At 43.8% G+C, this 24,525-nt stretch overlaps 1 protein-coding gene across 23 annotated transcripts in view; it reads left to right on the top strand.

Moving 5' to 3' along the window:
• Positions 1 to 24,525, top strand: part of ablim1b (actin binding LIM protein 1b) — a 262,796-nt gene that overhangs the window by 194,517 nt on the left and 43,754 nt on the right. For 21 of the 23 annotated variants that reach the window (XM_034292380.1, XM_034292381.1, XM_034292368.1 and 18 more), the window contains exons 9-10: positions 17,034 to 17,111; positions 23,139 to 23,309. In XM_034292380.1, coding sequence (XP_034148271.1) covers positions 17,034 to 17,111; positions 23,139 to 23,309 — 249 coding nt within the window. The remainder of the gene's footprint in view (positions 1 to 17,033; positions 17,112 to 23,138; positions 23,310 to 24,525) is intronic. The other 2 variants (XM_034292373.1, XM_034292376.1) reach the window with 1 other exon arrangement.

The following is a 24,525-nucleotide window of genomic DNA, read 5'->3' as shown; positions in this document are numbered from 1 at the left end:
GAAAAGTTAAATGTACAGATAAGGAACAGCTGGAGGACCAATTTGCAACTTATTATTTCAATTGGCAACATGATTTGGTATAAAAAGGGCCTCTCAGAGTGGCAGTGTCTCTCAGAATTCAAGATGGGCAGAGGATCACCAATTCCCCCAATGCTGCGGCGAAAAATAGTGGAGCAATATCAGAAAGGAGTTTCTCTGAGAAAAATTGCAAAGAGTTTGAAGTTATCATCATCTACAGTGCATAATATCATCCAAAGTTTCAGAGAACCTGGAACAATCTCTGTGCGTAAGACGGCACTGCATCACATACAGGAATGATACTGTAATGGAAATCACAACATGGGCTCAGGAATACATCCAGGAAACATTGTCGGTGAACACAATCCACTGTGCCATTCACCGTTGCTGGCTAAATCTCTATAGGTCAAAAAAGAAGCCATATCTAAACAGGATACGGCTAGGAAGTTCAGGGGTTTTCTCTGGACCAAGGATCATTTAAAATGGACTGTGGCAAAGTGGAAAAGTGTTCTGTGGTCAGACTAATCAAAATTTGAAGTTCATTTTGGAAAACTGGGACGCCATGTCATCCGAACTAAAGAGGACAAGGACAACCCCAGTTGTTATCAGCGCTCAGTTCAGAAGCCTGCATCTCTGATGGTATGGGGCTGCATGAGTGCATGTGGCATGGGCAGCCTACACATCTGGAAAGGCACCATCAATGCTGACAGTTATATCCTAGTTCTAGAACAACATATGCTCCCATCCAGATGTCGTCTCTTTCAGGGAAGACCTTGCATTTTCCAACATGACAATGCCAGACCACATACTGCATCAATTACAATGTCATGGCTGCATAGAAGAAGGATCCGGGTTCTGAAATGGCCCGCCTTAAAGTGATACATTTTCTCAGTTTAAACATTTGATATGTCATCTATGTTGTATTCTGAATAAAATATTGAAATATGAAACTTCCACATCATTGCATTGTCTGTACAGAGTTTTAGTTACATACATTTCAATCATTTTAATAATGATTCTCTAGTTATTTTCAAAACAATGAAAACAGTGAGCCATTTTGGTCAAGCAAATACCCTTATGTTGTAGTTACATTTTAGTCATATTAAAGGTATTGCCTGATTAAACTACACTAAATATTTCACCGACTTCTACATAGTCTTATTCTACCAACAGATTTTTGTGCATAAACATTGGATGATGATATTGGATGATTCTCTTCTCAAGAACTCATTCCTCTGTAACAGATAAAAGGCAATAATTATTGCCAAAAAAAATGAACAGACTCGAAAACATTTGAAACAACTCAAATGCTATGTATTTGTCCAATGTAATCAGTTACGACAGCATTGATTGGTAATCAGGAAGTAAACAAATCAAACTTGTGTATATTAGAACTCTCAAAACATATTCTAGATAGCTAGCAACATATTTTATCTTGTAGTAGGGATACACCTTTTCAGTAGGGCTACATTTGTCAGAGCAACACGGACGTCCACCACAGTCACATGGACATCCTCACTAGGGGGAGCCCACGAGTGGTTGTTTAGCAGGAAGGATGAGCGACTAGTGACGTTGAGCGTGATGTTGTGCCGGATGGAGGGGAGAGGCAACTAGATCCCTCGTAGCGACATGGACGTCCTCGCTAGGGGGAGCCCTCGAGATGATGTTTAGCAGGACAGACGAGCGACGAGGGATGTTGTGCTGGATGTTGAGCAGGACGGATGAATGACGAGGGATGTTTGGCTGGATGTTGAGCAGGACGGACGGGCGATGAGGGATGTTGAGCAGGACGGACGGGCGATGAGGATGGAGGGCATGGTCCGGACGGACAGGAAAGTGGCTTGGACGCCAGCATCCAGCTCTAACTGGTTGTAAATTGAAGCGAACAGGATGTCTTGTGTATGAGCATATTTTAAATGTGATAAAATGGAGAATGAAGCAATCATCAATCAATGCATTTGATCCATAAATTGAAACTTAAACCTTAAACTTTCTTACTATACTGAAAAAAATCAATTGAAAGATAACCTGTGAAGTCACCTTTTATTTAATTATTTCCCACTTTTGTCAGGTCAAAATAATGAATAATAATAGTAATTTCTACATATCGAGTTTTAAATAAGACTCACAAAAATGTTTGTGATTTATTTAGATTTTTAACCCATGTGCCCCTCAAATTTACTACCCTCTGGACACCTTCGTGGACAAAAATGTCCTCGTACAATAAACTAATATAAAATATTTATACATACATATTTTTTTCAGCTTTTTTTATTATTATCTTCAGGATTTTAAACCTTTAAACGCCAGTTTACTACACATTTATTACTAAAAAATCATACTTTTAAAAATATTTAAAAGTATGCAACAAAGATTAGCAACAAAATTGATATGATTGCATTAGTATATTTTATGTAGTGCCAGATACTCCCTCTGGACACCTTTGTGGACAAACATGTCCCATTGACTTCCATTAAAAACAAAACATTTTATCTCACTGCCATTAGAGTATAATACCATGCATTCTGTAATGTAAGCATTTAATTTAGAAGAAAAGTAGTGATATTTGACTGTTAAAATTTGACTGATAATTTTTACTGTATTCCACCACACACACACACACACGCAACACACACACGTGCACACAAAAACTTCTACCTGATTCAACCATATTCAACCATTTTTCCATTGTCGGCCAATTCTTGTATTTTTTTAAATATCTTTTTTAGCCATGTGACAACCAAGGTGCCCCAAGAGTTTTGGTGTGCCCACTTGTGTGTGCGCGCGCGTTTGCACGTGTGTGTGTGCGCGCATCTGCGCATGTCTGTATGTGTGTGTGGGTATGCGTGCATGTGTGTGTGTGTGTGTGTGCGCACGTGTGGGGTGTGTGTGTGTGTATAAAAATGTTTTGGAGCCATGTGACTACCAAGGTGCCCCAAGAGTTTTGGTGTGCACACTTGTGTGTGTGTGTGTGTGCGCGTGCGCGCGCGTTTGCTCGTGTGTGTGTGTGCTAGTGTGCGCACGTCTGAATGTGTATGTGGGTGTGTGTGAGCGTGTGTGTGCGCGCGCATGCGTGTGTGTGTGTGTGTGCATGCGCTCGTGTGATTCAATTATCACTACTTTTCTTCAAAATGAAATGCTTGTATTACAAAATGCATGGTTTTATAACATTTTTGTTTTTAATGGAAGTCAATGGGATATTGTTGTCCACGAAGGTGTCAAGAGGGTGCAAAATTCATAAACAGAGTATGAAATACATGAAAGAGTTAAAGACATTGGATTTAAAAAATTTAACTAAAATTAAGAGTTCTGCCAAAAAATCATGCCCCTTGCTGCAACACAGACAAAATGAAAAGTGAGAAGAATTTACAAAAATGCCAGACAGTTATTAAAACAAGGGTTAAAACAGAAATACAAATTCCCAACAAAACAATAACGGTAGTGTAAGTCCTACAAGTAGAAAATAATTATTAACAAAGAAATGTAAATACAATTGCACGTGGCCTTATTTTAATGTTAATATATAAATACTCAACTCCACCAAAACAATTACAGCATTTTAGTTTTGTGTTTTACAAGTGTCATTGTCACTACTGGTAGCATGAGGTGGTACCTGCAGCGTATTCAGGTTGCACAGGCAGTCCAGCTCCTCCAGGATGGCTAATCCATATGTGCCGTCACTAGAAGGTTTGATGTGTCTCCCAGTACAGTCTCAAGAGCATAGAGGAGATACCATGAGATGAGACGTTACACGAGGAGAGCTTGCGGAATACAATATGCACAGTTGAGGCCGTCGGCATTCTTGCAGAAATCCTCATCAGATGAAAATGTTTGCTCTTTTTTGAAATATGAAATGTTTTTGAATACTGTCTTTCAATACATTTCATAGTTGCCAATGTTGAAGAACATTCTACTACTCTAATCACTTCTATAGACTTTATATATTTGTTGTTGATGATCCTGCTAGTATCATAACACTAACAATATAATGAGTATGTGTCCTTTACAACCCTGTCAATTTATGAATTTTAAATAAGCTAATTGTAACTCTTGGTAAATGGTAAGTTATTAAGATGCTTTGGCTGCGAACACAAGCTACTGTAAGGTAGATGCATATTGTCAAAATAGTATTTATTATCAATTGATAAGGCACTCGGTTTTTCCAATGTATTAATGTAGCCACTCATTTAAATACATATTGTCATGGAGTTTTATTATTGTTCGTTTTTATATTTAATTAAACATAATATGTGACAAATCTTAGGACTTTTAAAAATAGGAAATGTAAACTTCTCAAGTGAGCAACAGGTAGCAGTGCGCGTTCTGATGGTACCCTCCACCAGCTTGTCCGTTCTGCTCAACATCCCTTGATCCCCCGTCTGTCATGCTAAACATCCACTCGAGGGCTCCCCCTAGTGAGGTGGACATCACGTTGCTACGAGGGATCTAGTTGCCTCTCCCGTCCGTCCTGCTGAACATCTACTCGGGAGCTCCCCCTAGCGAAGACTTCCAGGTGACCATGCTGGACGTCCACGTCGCTCAGACTGCGTAACCGGAGCCAGCCAAGAAGAGTGAATGTCTCTTACTGAGTGAGCGATTGAGTGAGTGACTGACTGACTACCCCTTGTTAAATTGCTTAGTGGTTAGATACGTGGATCTGCAACCAATAGGTTGCACACACAATAGGTTATACATTAGGATTTGCTCCGGATAGACAAAAACTTCACTGTCTACAACCTTTAGAAGCTACATTATAGTAAGCCTAAAATAAAACTGTTTATATTGTAACCATTTCAGGTGGATTTTCAAAATATGCATCCATGCATGATTCTTGGGGTAATATAGGCTACCTATAAAAACCCTTGGCTGGTAAAAGAGTAGGGGTTTTCACGATTTTCTCGCCTTTTCACTTGACGAAAAAGTCAGTTATCGTCACACATATTGATAGTTATTTTATCAATGTCATTCACTGTCACGGCTTCGGGGTTTGGACAAGGAGGAGCAGGAGAAGGCGTGGTGGAAGGATCTTTTTAATGGTATCCTCACGAACCAATACAAGAGATGTATATACAGGTGACGAAGCGTCGTACAGCTCTTTAGAAGTCAGAGACAATCACACACAAAGACAGGGGGAGCAGAGGGAACATATATACCGGGGGAAACAGCGATGATGAGGAACAGGTGCACTAAACGAGACACAGGTGAAATGTATGATGAGACGGTGGTGTCAGAAGGCCGGTGACGTCGACCGCTGGGGCCCGCCCACTGCAGGGGGAGGTGAACCAGCAGAGGTCGCAGTTGTCACAGTACCCCCCCCCTGACGCGCGGCCCCAGCCGCGCGACGACGCCGGCCTCGGGGCCGACCCGGGGGGCGCGGAGCAGGGCGGTCCGGCCGACGCTGATGGAAGTCGCGGACAAGGACGGGAGCCAGGACGTCCTTCACCGGAACCCAGCTCCGCTCCTCCGGGCCGTACCCCTCCCACTCCACGAGGTACTGGAGGCCCCCCGCCCGGCGCCTCGAGTCGACGATGGAGCGGACAGAGTACGCCGGGGCCCCCTCGATGTCCAGAGGGGGAGGGGGCACCTCCCGCACCTCACACCCCTGGAGGGGACCATCCACCACCGGCCTGAGGAGAGACACATGAAACGAGGGGTTAATACGGTAGTCGGGGGGAAGGCGCAACCGATATGTTACCTCGTTGACTCTCCTCAGGACTTTAAAAGGCCCCACAAACCGCGGGGCCAGCTTCCGGCAGGGCAGGCGGAGGGGCAGGTCCCTGGACGAGAGCCAGACCCGGTCGCCCGGCCGATACACCGGGGCCTCCCCGCGGTGGCGGTCTGCAGAGGTCTTTTGATGGCGGACAGCGAGCCGGAGGCGGGATTGTACTGCCTCCCATGTGCCCGCTGCCCGCCGGAACCAGTCGTCCACCGCAGGGGTACCGGTCTGGCTCGGCGTCCACGGCGCCAGGACCGGCTGGTAGCCCAGGACGCACTGGAAAGGCGTCACTCCCGTGGAGGAGTGGTGCAGAGAATTCAGTGCGTATTCCGCCCACGGCAGAAACTCTGCCCACTCCCCCGGCCGGTCCTGGCAGTAGGACCGGAGGAACCTACCCACTTCTTGATTGACCCGTTCCACCTGCCCGTTGGACTGGGGATGGTAGCCCGAGGTCAGGCTGACCGAGATCCCCAGGTGCTGCATAAATGCCTTCCACACCCTAGACGTGAATTGGGGACCCCGGTCAGACACGATGTCCTCGGGCACCACATAGTGCCGGAAGACGTGCGTAAACAGGGCCTCCGCGGTCTGTAGGGCAGTAGGAAGGCCGGGCAGGGGCAAGAGGCGGCAGGACTTCGAGAACCGATCCACAACGACCAGGATGGTGGTATGGCCCTGGGAAGGGGGGAGATCAGTCAAAAAATCAACAGAAAGGTGGGACCATGGTCGTTGTGGAATGGGCAAGGGGTGCAACTTGCCCACAGGTAGGTGCCGGGGTGCCTTACTCTGGGCGCACACCGAGCAGGAAGAGACGTATACCCTCACGTCCTTGGCTAAAGTGGGCCACCAGTACTTACCGGCCAGGGCGCGCACTGTTGGCCCGATGCCAGGATGACCGGAGGAGGGAGATGTATGCGCCCAGTAGATGAGGCGGTCACGGACAGACGCCGGCACATACGTACGGCCCTCAGGGCATGTGGGCGGAGAGGGCTCGTCGCGCTGCGCTCGGGCGATGTCCGCGTCCAGTTCCCATACCACCGGTGCCACGATGCATGACTCCGGGAGCACGGGAGCATCATCCACAGGCCTCTCCTCCGTGTCATGCTGGCGGGACAGCGCGTCAGCCCCGACGTTCTTACTCCCCGGCCTGTAAGTGAGAGTAAACACAAACCGGGTGAAGAACATAGCCCACCTTGCCTGGCGAGGGGTCAGCCTCCTCGCTGCCCGCATGTACTCCAGGTTCCGGTGGTCAGTCCAGACGAGGAAAGGGTGTTTAGCCCCCTCTAACCAGTGCCTCCACGCCGACAGAGCTCGAACCACGGCCAGCAGCTCACGATCACCGATGTCGTAGTTCCGCTCCGCCGCACTGAGCTTCTGGGAGAAGAAGGCACAGGGACGGAGCGTGTTACGACACCCCGTCCGCTGGGAGAGGATGGCACCGAGCCCACAATCGGACGCGTCCACCTCCACGATGAACTGGAGCGACGGGTCGGGATGGGCCAGGACCGGAGCGGTGGTGAAACGGTGTTTCAGTTCCACAAACGCCCGCTCCGCGTCCACGGTCCACCTCAACCGGGTCGCCCCCCCCTTCAGAAGGGAGGTGATCGGAGCCGCGACCTGGCTAAAGCCCCGGATAAACCTCCTGTAGTAATTAGAGAAGCCTAAGAAACGTTGCACGTCCTTGACCGTGGTTGGGGTCGGCCAATTACGCACGGCGTCAATGTGAGGCTCCTCCATAGCCACACCTGTGCTGGAAAAGCGATATCCCAGGAAGGACACAGACGACTGGAAAAACAGACACTTCTCGGCTTTCACGTACAGGTCATGCTCCAGCAGTCGAGCCAGCACTCTGCGCACTAACGAGACATGTTTGGCGCGGGTAGCAGTGAATATCAAGATGTCATCAATATACACTACCACTCCTTCGCACAACAAGTCCCGGAATACGTCGTTGACGAAGGACTGGAAGACTGAAGGAGCATTCATCAACCCGTACGGCATCACTAAATACTCGTAATGGCCAGATGTGGTACTAAAAGCGGTTTTCCACTCGTCTCCTTCCCGGATACGCACCAGGTTATAGGCACTCCTGAGGTCTAATTTAGTGAAAAAGCGGGCCCCGTGCATCCTCTCCACCTCCGCAGAGATCAAAGGGAGAGGGTAGCGGAACGGAATGGTGATCTTGTTCAGCGCCCGGTAATCGATGCACGGGCGCAAACCACCGTCCTTCTTTTTCACAAAAAAGAAACTCGAGGAGACCTGTGACTTGGAGGGCCTAATGTATCCCTGTTCCAACGCTTCCGTAACGTAGGCGTTCATAGTCTCCGTTTCGGTGCGAGACAGTGGATACACGTGACCCTTCGGGAGTGCGGCTCCGTCAACGAGGTCTATCGCACAATCCCCCAGCCGGTGTGGTGGCAACACAGCAGCCTTGGCTTTGGAGAAAACCGTAGCCAAGTCCCTGTATTCGGGGGGAATGGGCACGGCGGGCGCACTGTCTGGACTCTCCACCGAGGTCGAGCCAACGGAAACACCCAAACACCTACCCTGGCACTTCCGCGACCACCCCGACAGACGTCGACTAGACCAGGAGATGACGGGGTCGTGTAGGGATAACCAGGGGAAACCTAAAACTATTGGGAATGTGGGTGAGTCGATTATGTGAAAGGATATGGTTTCACTGTGTCGGTTGTCGGTAACCAGGAGGAGGGGAACAGTGCAACTCGTGACCAGACCTGACCCTAGTGGCCGGCTGTCTAGAGCTCTCACGGGCAGGGGGGTGTCGAGGGCCTGGAGGGGTATGCGTGACCGCAGGGCAAAAGACTTATCCATGAAATTTCCGGCTGCGCCTGAGTCTACCAGCGCCTTACACCGGGAGAGCCGCGGAAAGCCGGGGAACCTAACAGGGACAGTGCACATAGAGAGGGAAGAGGTTAGTGGTGAATGTGCATGTGCTACCTGGGGTGATGCGGAAGTGCCCTGCCTGTCACCTCTTGACTCGGGGAGGGAGGTGCGGTGCGGCGTGGTTGTACGGCCTTGTTTCCTCTTGGAGGCACTCCGCACCTCTCCTCCCCTACACCTGCCCGACAGCGCAGCCGTCCCCAGGTCCATGGGGACGGCGGCGTCTGGTTGGCAGGGTGGAACGGGCGGGCCTCTTCCGGGACGTCCTCGGGCAGCTAGCAGGTTGTCGAGACGGATGGACATGTCCGCCAGTTGGTCAAAGGAGAGGGACACGTCTCGACAAGCCAGCTCCCTCCGGACGTCCTCGCGAAGGCTACACCGGTAGTGGTCGATCTGAGCCCGCTCGTTCCACCCCGATCCCGCTGCCAGGGTCCGGAACTCCAGAGCGAACTCCTGCGCCGATCTCGTCTCCTGCCGTAAGTGGAACAGTCGTTCACCCGCCTCTCTCCCTTCGTGAGGATGGTCAAACACGACTCGGAAGCGGCGGGTGAACTCGGCGTAGCTGCCCTGGGTGGGCTGCTCGATGTTCCAAACGGCGGTGGCCCACTCCAGGGCTTTCCCAGACAGGCAGGAGACGAGTGAAGAGATCTTCTGGGCTTCGGTCGGCGCAGGATGCATCGCCTGGAGCGCGATGTCCAGTTGTAGCAGGAAACCCTGGCAGCGGTCCGCCGCCCCGTCGTAGGCCCTGGGCAGCGGAATGGGCATCGCTCCCATGCTGGGCGATGCGGCTTGGGGAGGTGGAGAGACGGCCGGTGCTGCGGGGTTCCACTGGCTCAGCTCTAGGCGCTGCACCGCTTTCAACACAGTGTCCATCGCGGCGCCTAGGCTGGCCAGCAAGGTTGAATGTACTTTTACCACCTCCGCAACACCGGTCTCGCCTGTGGCTCCTTGTTGCTCCATATCCTTGTTTGTCGTCTTGGTGTGTGATTCTGTCACGGCTTCGGGGTTTGGACAAGGAGGAGCAGGAGAAGGCGTGGTGGAAGGATCTTTTTAATGGTATCCTCACGAACCAATACAAGATATGTATATACAGGTGACGAAGCGTCGTACAGCTCTATAGAAGTCAGAGACAATCACACACAAAGACAGGGGGAGCAGAGGGAACATATATACCGGGGGAAACAGCGATGATGAGGAACAGGTGCACTAAACGAGACACAGGTGAAATGTATGATGAGACGGTGGTGTCAGAAGGCCGGTGACGTCGACCGCTGGGGCCCGCCCACTGCAGGGGGAGGTGAACCAGCAGAGGTCGCAGTTGTCACATTCACGAATGAAATAAAACAAAAAATGTTGTGCCATGAAATAACTGGCTGTGTTAAGTTCATATTCAGTCTCACTAGCAATTGCTCAAATATTATGATTATTCAAAGTAGTAAGTTAGATACTAGTTTGCCTATTACTGGTTAATAAGCTGTTAAAAGCCTATTATTGGCTAGTAAGCTGTTAAAACGGCCAGTGGCAAAAGCCATACATTTCATAGATGCTATTTGTGGTGGAGGTTAACTGATTAAGAAATGTCAGTTTAACACAATGCTTAATGGTGTCTAGCAAAAAATATTGGTAAACATAGCAAAAAACATGGCATGATGTTAATGCGTGACAACATGATCTAATGTTGAGATGCTATACCAACACTGGGCACATGTTTGGCACTGTGGTGTAGTGATAAAAACACAGCTGCTCATGTGGGGGCCCTGAGTCAAATCCAGTTAGGGCATTTGTCACTTTTAATTGCGGGCCGGCTGAACTAGGCTTGCCTGGTTCCTTTTCTGGTTTAATTAAGTATTGCATATACTTCTTAATTCCATACTGATACCTGTCAAAATAGTTTATGGAAGCTATAAACAATAGAAAATAAGGAACATATCCCAGTGTTTAGCCTACAATGTTGATATAGCATACGTTTACTGAATGCATTTTTTTTAGCACAGCGTTGTGCACAGTATACAAGTTACATTTCCAAAATGTAGCCTAATTACCAAGTGGGAAAAGTGTAGCCTACTGCATACGCGTCATCATTCGAGCAGTGTAATTGACATGAATGGAAATATTAGTTTGAAATGTGAGAAAAGAGCAGAGCACAGAAAACTCAAAGTAGATTAGGTAGTTGACAAATTAGAGTATAGGCCTACCCACTTCTCCAGGCACCACACCATGGTGTTCACCTGTGCGTGAAGATTGGGGTGATGTGCTATCCAATTTTAATGTTGTCTTTTGTTGTTCGTAGTATTTTTAGCGAACCCAGTCAATCCTTTGCCGCCAGATTAGAGAACAGTCACAGAGGGATCTTTGGAATGACGTGGGCATGACTTTTCTTTTCCACTGATAGAAGCATTACAACATTGGGATGAGAAAGGAAACAACCTGCTAATACCCATTCATGCTTTTGATTGGACAAAAAAACACTAAGAAGCTCTCTTTTCAAAATTCCAAGAGAATCTGCCTGCAGGGCTCCACTGTGTCTCTTCCGAAACATATTTTTTTAATTCTGTCTACTTAGCACATAAAGTGGATATCTATGCCAGTGTATCAAAATACTGTACATCGATTCAGTAATTATACTATTAGCCTAACAGTATCAAAATAGGACATACACGTCCACAAGCCTAGCGACATCAATGAATAGAAAAACATAAAACTCGCTGATTGAACAATTGGAGCTTAAGCATCTCTTCCTGTCTTTCTCAAAAAACACATAACTTCTCATTCATAATTTCCCTTTGATCTCTTTAGGAGTGTTTTATTATCACAAATAATGAATAGAAGCGCATGCTGGGTGAACACACACACACACAGGGAGTGTGTGTCTGTGAAATTGAGGCTCTGCGTTTATCCCATCCGCACTGTCCTTCCTCAGGGGGCAGTCAGGAGCAGTGAGCAGCCTCCTCTTCTATCGACACTTGGGCACCAGTTCCAGGTGGTGGTCAAGTCATGGCCAGGGACAGCAAAAGAGAGCGTTTTGCATGTTTTTATGGGGTTCTTTATGGAGGAAACCCATGTGAACATGGGGAGCACATGCATCCACAGAAAGGCCTCTAATCGACAGCCCACCACAGGGCACCGACAAGCAGAATAATATACTATAGCATTTTACTCCAATCAGCTGAATATAATATGAAAAATATTCTTATTCTCATTACCACCTTTTCATATTTGGTTCTAATAGACAGAGGTATTTTCTGTCCTTGTGCTGCTGTAACACCTACATTTGCCCTTGGGACAGGAGGGTCAATAAAAGGCTTATCTTAAAATACACAAAATTACACTGAACAAAATTATAAACGCAACACTTTTGTTTTTGCCCCCATTTATCATGAGTTGAATATATAAGACTTTCTCTACGTACACAAAAGGCCTATTTCTCTCAAATATTGTTCACAAATCTGTCTAAATCTGTGTTAGTGAGCACTTCTCCTTTGCCGAGATAATCCATCCGCTTCACAAGTGTGGCATATCAAGATGCTGATTAGACAGCATGATTATTGCACAGGTGTGCCTTAGGCTGGCCACAATAAAAGGCCACTCTAAAATGTGCAGTTCCATCACACAGCACAGTGCCACAGATGTCGCAAGTTTTAAGGGAGCGTGCAATTGGCATGCTGACTGCAGCAATGTCCACCAGAGCAGTTGCCCATGAATTGAATGTTAATTTCTATACCATAAGCCGCCTCCAAAGGCGTTTCAGAGAATTTGGCATTACATCCAACCGGCCTCACAACCGCAGACCACGTGTAACCACACCAGCCCAGGACCTCAACATCCAGCATCTTCACCTCCAAGATCGCCTGAGACCAGCCACCTGGACAGCTGCTGCAACAATCGGTTTGCAGAACCAAAGAATTTCTGTACAAACCGTCCCAGGGAAACTCCTCTGCATACTCGTCATCCTTATCGGGGTCTCGACCTGACTGAAATTCGTCGTCGTAACCAACTTGAGTGGGCAAATGCTCACATTCGATGGCGTCTAGCACTTTGGAGAGTCGTTCTTTTCACAAATGAATCCCGGTTTTCACTGTACAGGGCAGATGGAAGACGTGTGGGTAAGCAGTTTGCTGATGTCAATGTTGTGGATCAAGTGGGCAGGCGTGTGTTATGGACAACGAACACAGGTGCATTTTATTGATGGCATTTTGAATGCACAGATATACTGTGACGAGATCCTGAGGCCCATTGTTGTGCCATTCATCCAGAACCATCACCTCTTGTTGCAGCATGATAATGCGTGGCCCCATGTTGCAAGGATCTGTACACAATCTGTGGAAGCTGAAAACATCCCAGTTCTTGGCCAGCATACTCACCGGACATGTCATCCATTGAGCATGTTTGGGATGCTCTGGATCAACGAATACGACAGCGTGTTCCAGGTCCTGACAATATCCAGCAACTTCGCCATTGAAGAGGACTGGACCAACATTCCACAGGCCAAATCAACAACCTGATCAACTCTATGCAAAGGAGATGTATTGCACTGCGTGAGGCAAATGGTGGTCACACCAGATACAGACTGGTTTTCGGGCCCCCCCGGACTCCCCCAATACAGTGAAACTGCACATTTTAGAGTGGCTTTTTATTGAGGCCAGCCTAAGGCACACGAGCAATAATCATGCTGTATATTTAGCATCTTGATATGCCACACCTGCGAGTTGGGTGGATTATCTCTGCAAAAGTGCTCACTAACACAGATTTTGACAGATTTGTGAACAATATTTGAGAGAAATAGGCCTTTTGTGTACATAGAGAAAGTTTTAGAACTTTGAGTCCAGTTCATGATATATGGGGACAAAAACAAGTGTTGCATTTATAATTTTGTTTAGTGTTGCTTTGTGTTCTTCATAGGATAATCAAAGTGAATTATTAAGTGCTTCATAAAAAAACAAGACAAAGCAAAAAACACAATAAATGACAAAATGATCAAACATTCTTTTGCACTTTAATCAGCAAGCACAGGAATATCACAACAATAGTAGTGTGCTACTATTTGTACTAAAAGTCATTATCAGCATTCATAGTATTTTTAAATACCCTTGACTATCTGTAATTTCCTCACAGAAATTGTCCAGTCTTCATTGTTGTGAAATACAAACTTGAATGTTCGCCTAGACCCTCATTTGTTTCCTCAACCCAAAGCTTTCCATACCGCAGTGTAGCCCCTGTCAGTTCCTCTTCCTCTGCCTTCAGTGCATCGGGCAACTCCACCTTCACTGAAAACAAATGCTGATTTGCTTTAACCCATTCATATACAATCATGGGATCCACTCTGTGTGGCCTGAGGGCCTGAATAATAGAAACACTTTAAATCCTTATTTTATCTTCGTTTGGACGACATATAACCAATCCAAGCAACGTAGTCAATAATTTAAGAAAAATGCAGACCTATGCCCTTGCTAAACTCTTTACAAAAATGTTTAATAAAGCTGAACACACAGTTATATATAAACAGTTAGCTTACGTTATCCACAGATTTTTTTTTATACTACCATAGAACTTCTGGAGATAACTCTAGCCACCTACCATTAAAATGACAAATAGCTTATGCACATGTGAAACATTCAGTAATTTGCATAACTTACACATATTGATAGTGGTTGGTTTTTTTGTCGGCGAACATATGCAAGACCCATGCATCCAGACCTTTTTGAATGTTTTGGATAATGCTGAGCAGTCACATACTGTTGTCTACCATTGTCATGTGTAGTGAAAATAACAGAGAATGGGACGTAAACAAAACCAGAAAAGGAATCAGGCAAGCCTAGTTCAGCCGGTCACAATTAAAGGCAATTAATGTTATCCTCACTGGATTCGAACACGGGTCTCCCACGTGTTCGAATTCAGTGGTGTAGGGTCTTTAACCACTACACCACAGTGATATATGGTTTCCCACTGTCTGTATAGCATCTCGACATTAGATCATTTTGTCATGCATTAACCATCACTCCAAGTTTGAATATTTCGCTACACATCATTTACCATTGTGTTAAACTGCATTACAAAAAGCATCTATGAACTGTATTGCTTTTGCCACTGGCTGTTTTAACAGCTTATTAGCCAGAAATAGGCTTACTAGTATCTAACTTACTACTTGAACTTAACACATCCAAAGCTATTTCATGGCACAAAAACATGCATTTTTCTTTCATTTGTGAATGACATATCGTTTTCGTCAAGTGCCTAGACAAGAGTATCGTGGAAACCCCTACTATTTTACTGCCCAAGGGTTTTTTATCTAGCATATATTACCCCAAAAATCATGCACGGATGCATACTTCGTATATCCACCTGATACAGTCACAATATAAACAGTTTTATTTTTGGCTTACTATAAAGTAGCTACTGAAGGTTGTAGCCAGCTAAATTTATTTCTATCCTGACCCAAAAAGCATGCAGGGATGTGTACTTCGAAAATCCACCAGAAATAGTCACAACATAACTGTGAACAGTTTTATTTTAGGCTAACTGTAACATAGATACTGAAGGTTATAGCCAGAGAAGATTTTGTCAATCCAGAACAAATCCTAATGCATAATTTGCTTTGACTGTGACAAGATTCGAATGCGGGCCCTATTGGTTGCAGGTCCGTGTCTCTAACCATTACACTATTTAACAAGGGGTGGACAGTCAGTCACTCAGTCAGTCACTCAGTAAGAGACATTCGCTCTTCTTGGCCGGCTCTGCTTATGCCGTCTGGCAAAAAAAAATCTGTTTCGGAAGCAACCCACTGTGGAGCTCTGCTGAGAGCGGAGCCTGCAACTGGAAGTGACCCACAGTGGAGCGGGAAGCAAGCCCTGCAGCCAGACCCCTCTCCAAAATCCTCCAATTCAATAATGATTGTTATAAGGTAGTTTTGTGTCATCTCTTTTTTGTCAACCAAAATGAAAAATGTTTTTTGTTTAGTTATTGTATTTTCTGAATCGAGTTAGTCAGTTATCGTCTCGTCAGCTGCCACTGAAAAAAAGGTACTCAACAGACAGACAGAGCTTGTATCCAGGCTTTTACTTAGAGACAATAATGGGTATGACAAAATGTGTTATGGGTAATACATTTTGTGTATTACATGTTGTCCCGTTGTTTAGGATTCTCACCAGCAGACTTTGCAGCAACCTAGATCAAGGCCATCTCCCCTTAAATTATTTTTCCACCAATCAAAGCTACAAGATAAGACAATGAGCAAGGCAGAGGTTTGCAGTCTTCATGCTCCTAACATGCATTTGTAGTATTCTGCACTGCACAGCACTACTTTACCTAACTGCTCACATACTTGCTTTTCACAAAGAATTTGCAAAGAAATGTGTTTGCTATAGGGTGCAGTGTCAGAGACTTTTGGTGCAGTAATGGCTCATTTACTACACAGAAATACATACCTGAGAGACTGACTCACTATGGTTGCTTTCAGCAGTGAGAACAGTTCAGGCAAAAGTGTCCCGGTTGAGACATTTCTGTATATGGCTGTGTTGGAATCACAGATCAATATACTTACACTCCATAACAATGTATATTGTTTTAGTGAGTTTGATTCCAACTAGTTGATGGTATGAATGAGCTTGTGTAATCTCAGGTGGGAGAGGCAACCAGTTAGGGGGGACCTTATGTGTTCCCACCCTTATATCCTCCCTCCACCAATCAGAGAGGCAGGTACTGTACTATACAAGTACGATGTGAATGCTGTTTGTACAAACGTTTTCCCACATCGTGTGTGGATCTGATTGTCCCATACTCCAGATGAGAGTGTTTGCTAAATTACTAAAATACTTTTGGAAGTCAAAGCAAACAGTGATCAGAGGTTTTTTTTTACTTCTAAATTACAGGCTCTCACCTAAAGTGATGATAAAATAAAAAATGTATAATTGTTTTCAGCCATTCTATGCTTTATTGGACCAGAAAGTGGAGAAAGTCAGAAAATACAAGGTTTTTGCTGAAAGAGCATTGCGTTGGACTCAAACCAAGATGGCAGCACTAGAAAAACATTGCAACTCATTGAAGTTGTATTTCTTACAATGTTGAAGTTTTTCTTAAGCCAAAACCACTCAAAAAAAAAATCTAATCTGCGACATCTTGTGTTAATGGTCCTTATCTCCACTGCAAATTAATCTAATTGGAATTTTATAAGCTCTTCATACTGTATGCTTTGAAATATCTTCAAGATGTTCTTCCTAAATTGACAGAAAGTCTGATGTTTTGTGTGATATGCACAAAATAATCTTTGCAATTCTTGTGACTCATTAACATCTCCATGGATTTTCCTTCTTTACGGAAATGTGGGGTGTATGTTGTTATCAGGGCTTTGCCATTGTGGAAAAATCATTTGTTAGTGCTTACACAGTATCTTCTTTTCTCACAGCCGACAAGGACCTCATCTGAGAGCATCTGCTCAAGACCTGGTTCCAGCATCCCAGGGTCCCCCGGTCACACTATCTATGTGAGTATCTACAGCAACTCTGCACACTGCTAACTGGAGATGCACCTCAAGGTTAAAGAGCAGCTGCAGCAAGAACCAACTCTTCACCCTCATAGAAAATGAGAAGTCCCCATTAATTTTGTGTGACTATGTTACACAAGGTTGTGTTTGAAATACATGTAATACAGGGTTGGGCTTGACAAGTCATTTTCTACCTTTGGATGGCAAAGCCTCTTTATTAACCAGTATCCATGTGAAAATGACTTGAACGTAGCCAAAATAAGAATTAGCCACAATGTTGGAATTAGTGTTTTACCTTTAAAATAAAGACCACCATTGGAAGATGTGCAAACGAATATAAACATTAGATTCATGCAATATTTGTAGTAGGTAATGCTTAGCAAGGTTGGGATTTTTTCAGCAATTAATAGAAATCATGAATTAAAATGTGACATGATTAAACTCTTTTATAACTGTAAAATGCACATTCCATTACTGGGGCTTATACTTATTGTTTTGACCTTCACACTGTTGTAATATAATTTTTAGGACAAAAAGGAAAGCACTAGAAATATTTATTTATTTATTGCTGTTAACATGTAGTTGTTGTAGCAAAACCTCCACTACATTTAAGTCAGGTAATTATTTGAGTAAGCAGTTAGTAGTGCTATGACCATTGCTCCTCACAGAACTAGCAGGTGGTAAAGTTGTTGGTCCCCAGTTTGCACCAATAACACAAATTTTGTGTGCATTGAACGCTTGCTACCAAGTTGAGATATTATATGACCAGATGACTACTCAGATGCAACTATTTTTCTTGTATAGGAATTTGGTCACATTTGGAGCGGGTCAGAATAGTTGATTCCTAGCTTCTCCTAGTTTTATCTTTCAAATAAAAGTCCCTCATTTAAAGTAATAAAAAATATTAGAAAAATGACACATTTTGAATAGATAATGCTAAACAGTTTTGGAAAGTTGTTAAATAATTAAGCATTATAATAATATATTTTTTGAGAAATTCCACTGTGGATGTATGAAACTTCATAATGGCATTGACAGCATACTATTGAACATACAGTACATATTGGACTATACAGTCTAAGCTAAAGATTGTGCACCCATGAAAGGAGATATCTCAGTGTCACTCAATGAAACTCACAGATAACACCTGGGAAGTGTTCAAGAATATTTGCGTACTAGATCTTTGTTTATAATTACAAGTCTTAGGGGTTGATATATAGTGAAATACTGACTGATCAGGATGGATGTAAAATAGTTGTCATATGAACTGTGGAACATAGTGGTTCCCTGCTATTATTATTACAATCACTATAATATTTGTAACATTTTAAAAACCACTTGTTATGCTTTATATTTAAATAATCTAGTATACATAGTATGTATTGTATGTGTATCATACTAACCAAAGGGTGAGAAGCTCAGCCATCCGTGAGGAACTCGGAGTAGAGCCCCTGCTCCTTTGTATCAAAAGGAGCCAGTTGAGGTGGTTCGAGCATCTGGTAAGGATGCCCCCAGGACGTCTCCCTAGGGAGGTGTTCCAGGCACGTCCAGCTGGGAGGAGACCTCGGGGTAGGCCCAGGACTAGGTGGAGAGATTATATTTCGACACTGGCCAGGGAACGCCTCGGGATCCCCCAGTCAGAGCTGGCAAATGTGGCTCGGGAAAGGGACGTTTGGGGTCCCCTGCTGGAGCTGCTGCCCCTGTGACCCGATACCGGATAAGCGGATGAAGATGAGAGATGAGCGAGACTAACCAAATTCAGTTGTTATGTTTAAATCACTTGTGGCAACTTTTAATACTCCCTGTTGCTACATGGATTTGCTAAAATGCACAGATCACAATGGATATTTCAATATAATTTGTTTAATTTATTTATGGAAATCAAAATGTGAAAAAAAAACGTTATGATATTGAGGTTATAAGATTTGCAATTAAGATGACGCAGATGTGTTCCTATGTTTCCTTGAGGAGTTAATTTAGATGGTTCAGACTGAACCAAGAAGAATCAGATCAAACTCAGTTTGCTTGATCATCTAATCTGTCCTTCCCTAATCTGCCCCACTTTTCTCAGTTTTCATTCCCTTCATGTCCTTAAAGCACTTTCCTGAACACACTCTCCTGAACATGTGGTTCTTTCAGTTTGTTTTGGTTTTCAATGGAGTTTCTGCTCCTTTTTCTTCCCCTCAATTTCTGTTTTCCTTCTGAACTATGTCTTTTTCCAATTCCTTTTCCATTTATCCCTTCAAGCCCTCCTTTGTCATCTTCTGTTCAATCTGCATTTTCTGATTCTCTATCTTTTCCTTATGAATATAATAAAATTCTCTCCTGACAAAAAAGATATCCTCTTTTTGTCTCTTTTCCCCCATCATACTTTTTCTGTTTGAGTTTATTTGCTTCTCTGCTCAGTTTGTTTTTCTTCTATTCTCCTCCTAGTTCCATTCCTTTAAAATCTTCAGACACTCCCATCAAGTTATTTAATTGCAAAACCTCAAGGTTTTGTAATGAAATCCATGAGGAGTTTGCTCCTAAATCCAAATCTCCACTTCCTCCATGCCAAAATGTGTTTTCATTATGAATGTATTCTAATAAATAAGATTATTTCATTAGGCACCATTGGTTTAAGGTCTGTCAGTCATTTTAACTTACTTAACTACAGCAGTTACGTTGAGGAAATACAGTAATATACAGCTCCGGAAAAAATTAAGAGACAACTGCACCTTCCTTTACAAAAAAGTCGAAAAGGAAGGTTTTGAGAGAGGAACAGAAGGGTTAAAATTAAGAGACCACTGCAAATTGAACACTTTTGTTCCACATTTAAAATTTTTAAACTTTTTTGGAAAGGAAATTAAAAGGTGCAGTGGTTTCTTGTTTTTTGGCCCACTCCTCCATACAGACCTTCTCCAGATCCTTCAGGTTTCGGTGCTGTCGCTGGGCAATACAGACTTTCAGGTCCCTCCAAAGATTTCTATTGGGTTCAGGTCTGGAGACTGGCTAGGCCACTCCAGGACCTTGAGATGCTTCTTACGGAGCCACTCCTTAGTTGCCCTGGCTGTGTGTTTCGGGTCGTTGTCATGCTGGAAGACTCAGCCAAGACGAATCTTCAATGCTCTCACTGAGGGAAGGAGGTTGTTGGCCAAGATCTCGCGGTACATGGCCCCATCCATCCTCTCCTCAGTACGGTGCAGTCGTCCTGTCCCCTTTGCAGAAAAACATCCCCAAAGAATGATGTTTCCACCTCCATGCTTCAGGGTTGGGATGGTGTTCTTGGGGTTGTACTCATCCTTCTTCTTCATCCAAACATGGCGAGTGGAGTTTAGACTAAAAAATTATATTTGTGTCTCATCAGACCACATGACCTTCTCCCATTCCTCCTCTGGATCATCCAGATGGTCATTGGCAAACTTCAGACGGGCCTGGACATGCACTTGCTTGAGCAGGGGGACCTTGCGTGTGCGCTGTAGGATTTTAATCCATGACGGCGTAGTGTTTTACTAATAGTTTTCTTTGAGACTGTGGTCCCAGCTCTCTTCAGGTCATTGACCAGGTCCTGCAGTGTAGTTCTGGGCTGATCCCTCACCTTCCTCATGATCATTGATGCCCCACAAGGTGAGATCTTGCATGGAGCCCCAGACCGAGGGAGATTGAACGTCATCTTGAACTTCTTCCATTTTCTAATAATTGCGCCAACAGTTGTTCCCTTCTCACCAAGCTGCTTGCCTATTGTCCTGTAGCCCATCCCAGCCTTGTGCAGTTCTACAATTTTATCCCTGATGTCCTTACACAGCTCTCTGGTCTTGGCCATTGTGGAGAGGTTGGAGTCTGTTTGATTCAATGTGTGGACAGGTGTCATTTATACAGGTAATAAGTTCAAACGTGCAGTTAATACAGGTCTGTGAGAAAAACTAACAGGTCTGTGAGAGCCGGAATTCTTACTGGTTGGTAGGTGATCAAGTACTTATGTCATGCAATAAAATGCAAATTAATTATTTAATAATCATACAATGTGATTTTCTGGATTTTTGTTTTAGATTCCATCTCTCACAGTTGAAGTGTACTTATGATAAAAATTACAGACATCTGCATGCTTTGTAAGTAGGAAAACCTGCAAAATCGGCAGTGTATCAAATACTTGTTCTCCTCACTGTATTTGATCATACATCATGTATATGCACACCTACTGTATAAACACATCCTAATCAAGAAGGGAATAGCCATAGAAAATTCAGAATGTTAAATCGCTGTATGCAAATTAAATCTATGTCAGAGCAGAGATAATTCCGTCTTCTTAAAATAACTCCACCATATCAAGCCCACATCTGGGGATTATTTTTTTTTTTCGGATTAAATTTGTATGGGAACAATTGTTCATGTTTCTCCAACCCAATCTTGTAGAGTGATGTGAGCCATGACAATACTGCTCTGAACAATAAATCATATTGTTTCATAAGTGCCCAAGCTTACTATGTACATTCCAGTATGTATGTTCAATACTCATAATGGCCAAACTTGTTATCATCCCTAGCTATTTGAAGACCTATAGTAAGGGTTAGGACATTATTAGTTAACCTTCGGAATTGTATTCTGTGAGTGTTACTGAGTAAGCTGATACCCCCCTTCATGGGTGCACAATCTTTAGCTTATAGCTTTTTGTACAATATTCTGTATGTTTAATATTCTTTGTATATTAGTGCGATGTTAATGCCAAAAAGCAGTTTCACACATCTGCACTGATTTCATTTTATTTCCTCCAAAATAATTAATTGTTTAGCATGATCTAGTAAAATTATCACATCTTCCCATCTCCCCTGGTTTTAATGGCATCAGTATATTTTCATTTTGAAGAGCGAGGTTAGCCCTAAACAAGAGTCTGGGGGAGAAGACCTAAAAACCTGTATTAGTAAGAGCTGCAATTGGATGGAAAAATCTGGTTGTTGGTTCCAAGGTTTTAACATGGGTGTGGATTTGCCATGCCAAGAAATACCCACAATAAACCACACTTCCAGGACAAAACTTGTTTAAACAAGTCATTGCTTCTGGATTTCTTAATGAATAAGCTCTAAAACATGTTTAAATCCATATTTGTCTTGTTTACTATATTATTGGTTAATATGACTTTCTAGCATTTTTTATGTATTCCCTTTTATTTCCATGTTGTGATATATCATCTACAGTATGTGCTGTGATGGAGTATTGTTATGTACAATGTCCCAATTTTTTTTGCCATTGTACATACTGTCCTGTATATAATTTTTACAATGGAAAAATTAAAAGAAAAAGAAAAAATGAAACAACAGGTTCACAGTTCTGGCTAAATATTAATAGTTACTAGGTAGGACTTTTGGAGTCTTGCTAGCTCTTTAGTTTAACCCTCATTCATAAAGCTGGTTTATCATTGTCCTTAGACATACAGTATTTCTTCCCCAATGACAACAACATTAGTTAACACAATAAAACATTTAGTTAATTTGGGTATGTCAGATGTCATAAATTCTGAAATTATGTATTTCATCCTTCTTTATTTGAACTTTATAAGCTTTAGTTAGCTCACTAAGAACCTACATTATTAACCAGTCATGACTGGTAGTTAAAATTATACATTGGCAATTATAACTCCTTATAACCTCTATTATGCTACTGAAAGTTTAGTTTAATGTTGCCTTTATGACTGAGGGCTCTACTAAAGTTATCCCATTGTACTTCCAGCCCAAATCCTACCTCTATCTTCCGCCTGTGTGTGGTACACACAACTTCACTGTATAAGCTCCAATAATCGAGGGGAATCAGAAAAGTAGTCTCATTTCCTTGGTGGACAATCATTCCTTTGTTGTTGTGAACAGTGTCCTATGCGTTTTTGTGGTGCATTGTCATTTTTCCCCGCAGATTATGTTGTCACAAGTTACTTTTGATCCTTGACCTTCCCTGACCTCTCTACCTCCTCACCTTGTGTCTTTTTCTGTCTGTGTTTATTGGTCCCTACTCCTTTCTCTTCCTCTCCTCACATCCACCCTTATCCTTTCCCTGCTCCAGGCAAAAGTAGACAATGAAATCATTGATTACAGAGACCTAGCTGCCATCCCAAGGGTCAAGGCCATTTATGACATAGAGCGTCCAGATATGATATCCTACGCGACTCTCCACTCCAACTCCTCTACCCTGGACCACAGAGCGGACAGACAGGACAGACATAGCCATGCAGAGGTAACTGCCCTTGGGGGCGCCAATGCTGACTGACTAGCTTGGTCATCTGGTCAAATGCTGCATATGTCTCTCACTCATAAGTCCATGAGGAACTGATTGAATTTAATTCTGGCCTTACACATTCACATTCTCCCTAACCTGTATTAAGCCTCCCTGATCCCCAGTAATGGGATAGAATAAAGTTGTCTAGACCATGCTGGTGTTGTAACAAACCCTACCCCGCAACCCATGTAAGTCCAAATGATTTAAATAGTTTAGGTAAAAAAATCAGACCCTATTCTTGGGTTGCACTTGAGTATGTCTTGGTTAAAACAGCAGCTTGCATTATTCATGTTACCTGAAAGCAGTGGGTTTTTAAGTCCCTGCTGTCCCATCTGGATCTGTATCAACCACCGTCAGACCATCATTTATGAGTGTTACTGTCCTTACCATGAATGATGCCTTGCGTCAGTCAATCATCAAGACCATACATTAAAAATGTAATGTCCCATAAACCGGAGGTGGGATTTAACAAACAACCATAAATGGAGAGGTCAAGTTTGCCTCATCCTCTTTCTCTTTGCTGTGTCGTTGCAGACCTTCACTGAGGTAGGTGATTTGTTTACTTGCAGCAAGCCACATGCAATAATCGGCCATCCAAGGGTACAGGTGTCATTAGGTCCCTGAGGAGTTCTGTAGATTTCTCTTTTCCAAGATATGTGCCTAGCATGAAGCCGAGGCTCCGATGGCTGTTGGTCAAACCCAGTTTGACCAACAAATTCAGAACAAGCTTGTTTTAAAAGTCTAGGTGGTTTTCAACTAGTAGGTAGTGGTGGGAAGTTCGACTTACTTCAGTAAAAAGAACAAATCTTTCGACTCATTTGAGTCAGTACCCGCCGCCTTCTGTCTAGCACTCCCTCAAACAACTGTTGGGCTACACTTATTATAAAGATGGGAGTAGGAAGGAACCATAGTACTCTAACTAATAACTGTCCGGTCAAAGCCTCTTTGGAAAATACAGGCTTCTATGGTTGTTCGGTGCAATTTGGTGCTTGAGACTTTTGAACAGCAACCTCTACTGGTCACCTAATTTAGTCATTTACATCCAAATATTCCAAATAAAAAGTCCAGCAATGGCGCAGTTGGTAGTGTCACTGACTCACATTTTCTTACTTGTTATGCTGCGAGATTGAATCCAGATCATGTTTAACTTTTTGAGTGCAAACAATACTGTTTA

Source organism: Esox lucius, chromosome 5 (assembly GCF_011004845.1).
Source record: "Esox lucius isolate fEsoLuc1 chromosome 5, fEsoLuc1.pri, whole genome shotgun sequence".
NCBI lineage: Eukaryota > Metazoa > Chordata > Actinopteri > Esociformes > Esocidae > Esox > Esox lucius.
Note: the sequence above shows the minus strand (reverse complement) of the source record. Positions and strands in the feature narration are given on the sequence as shown.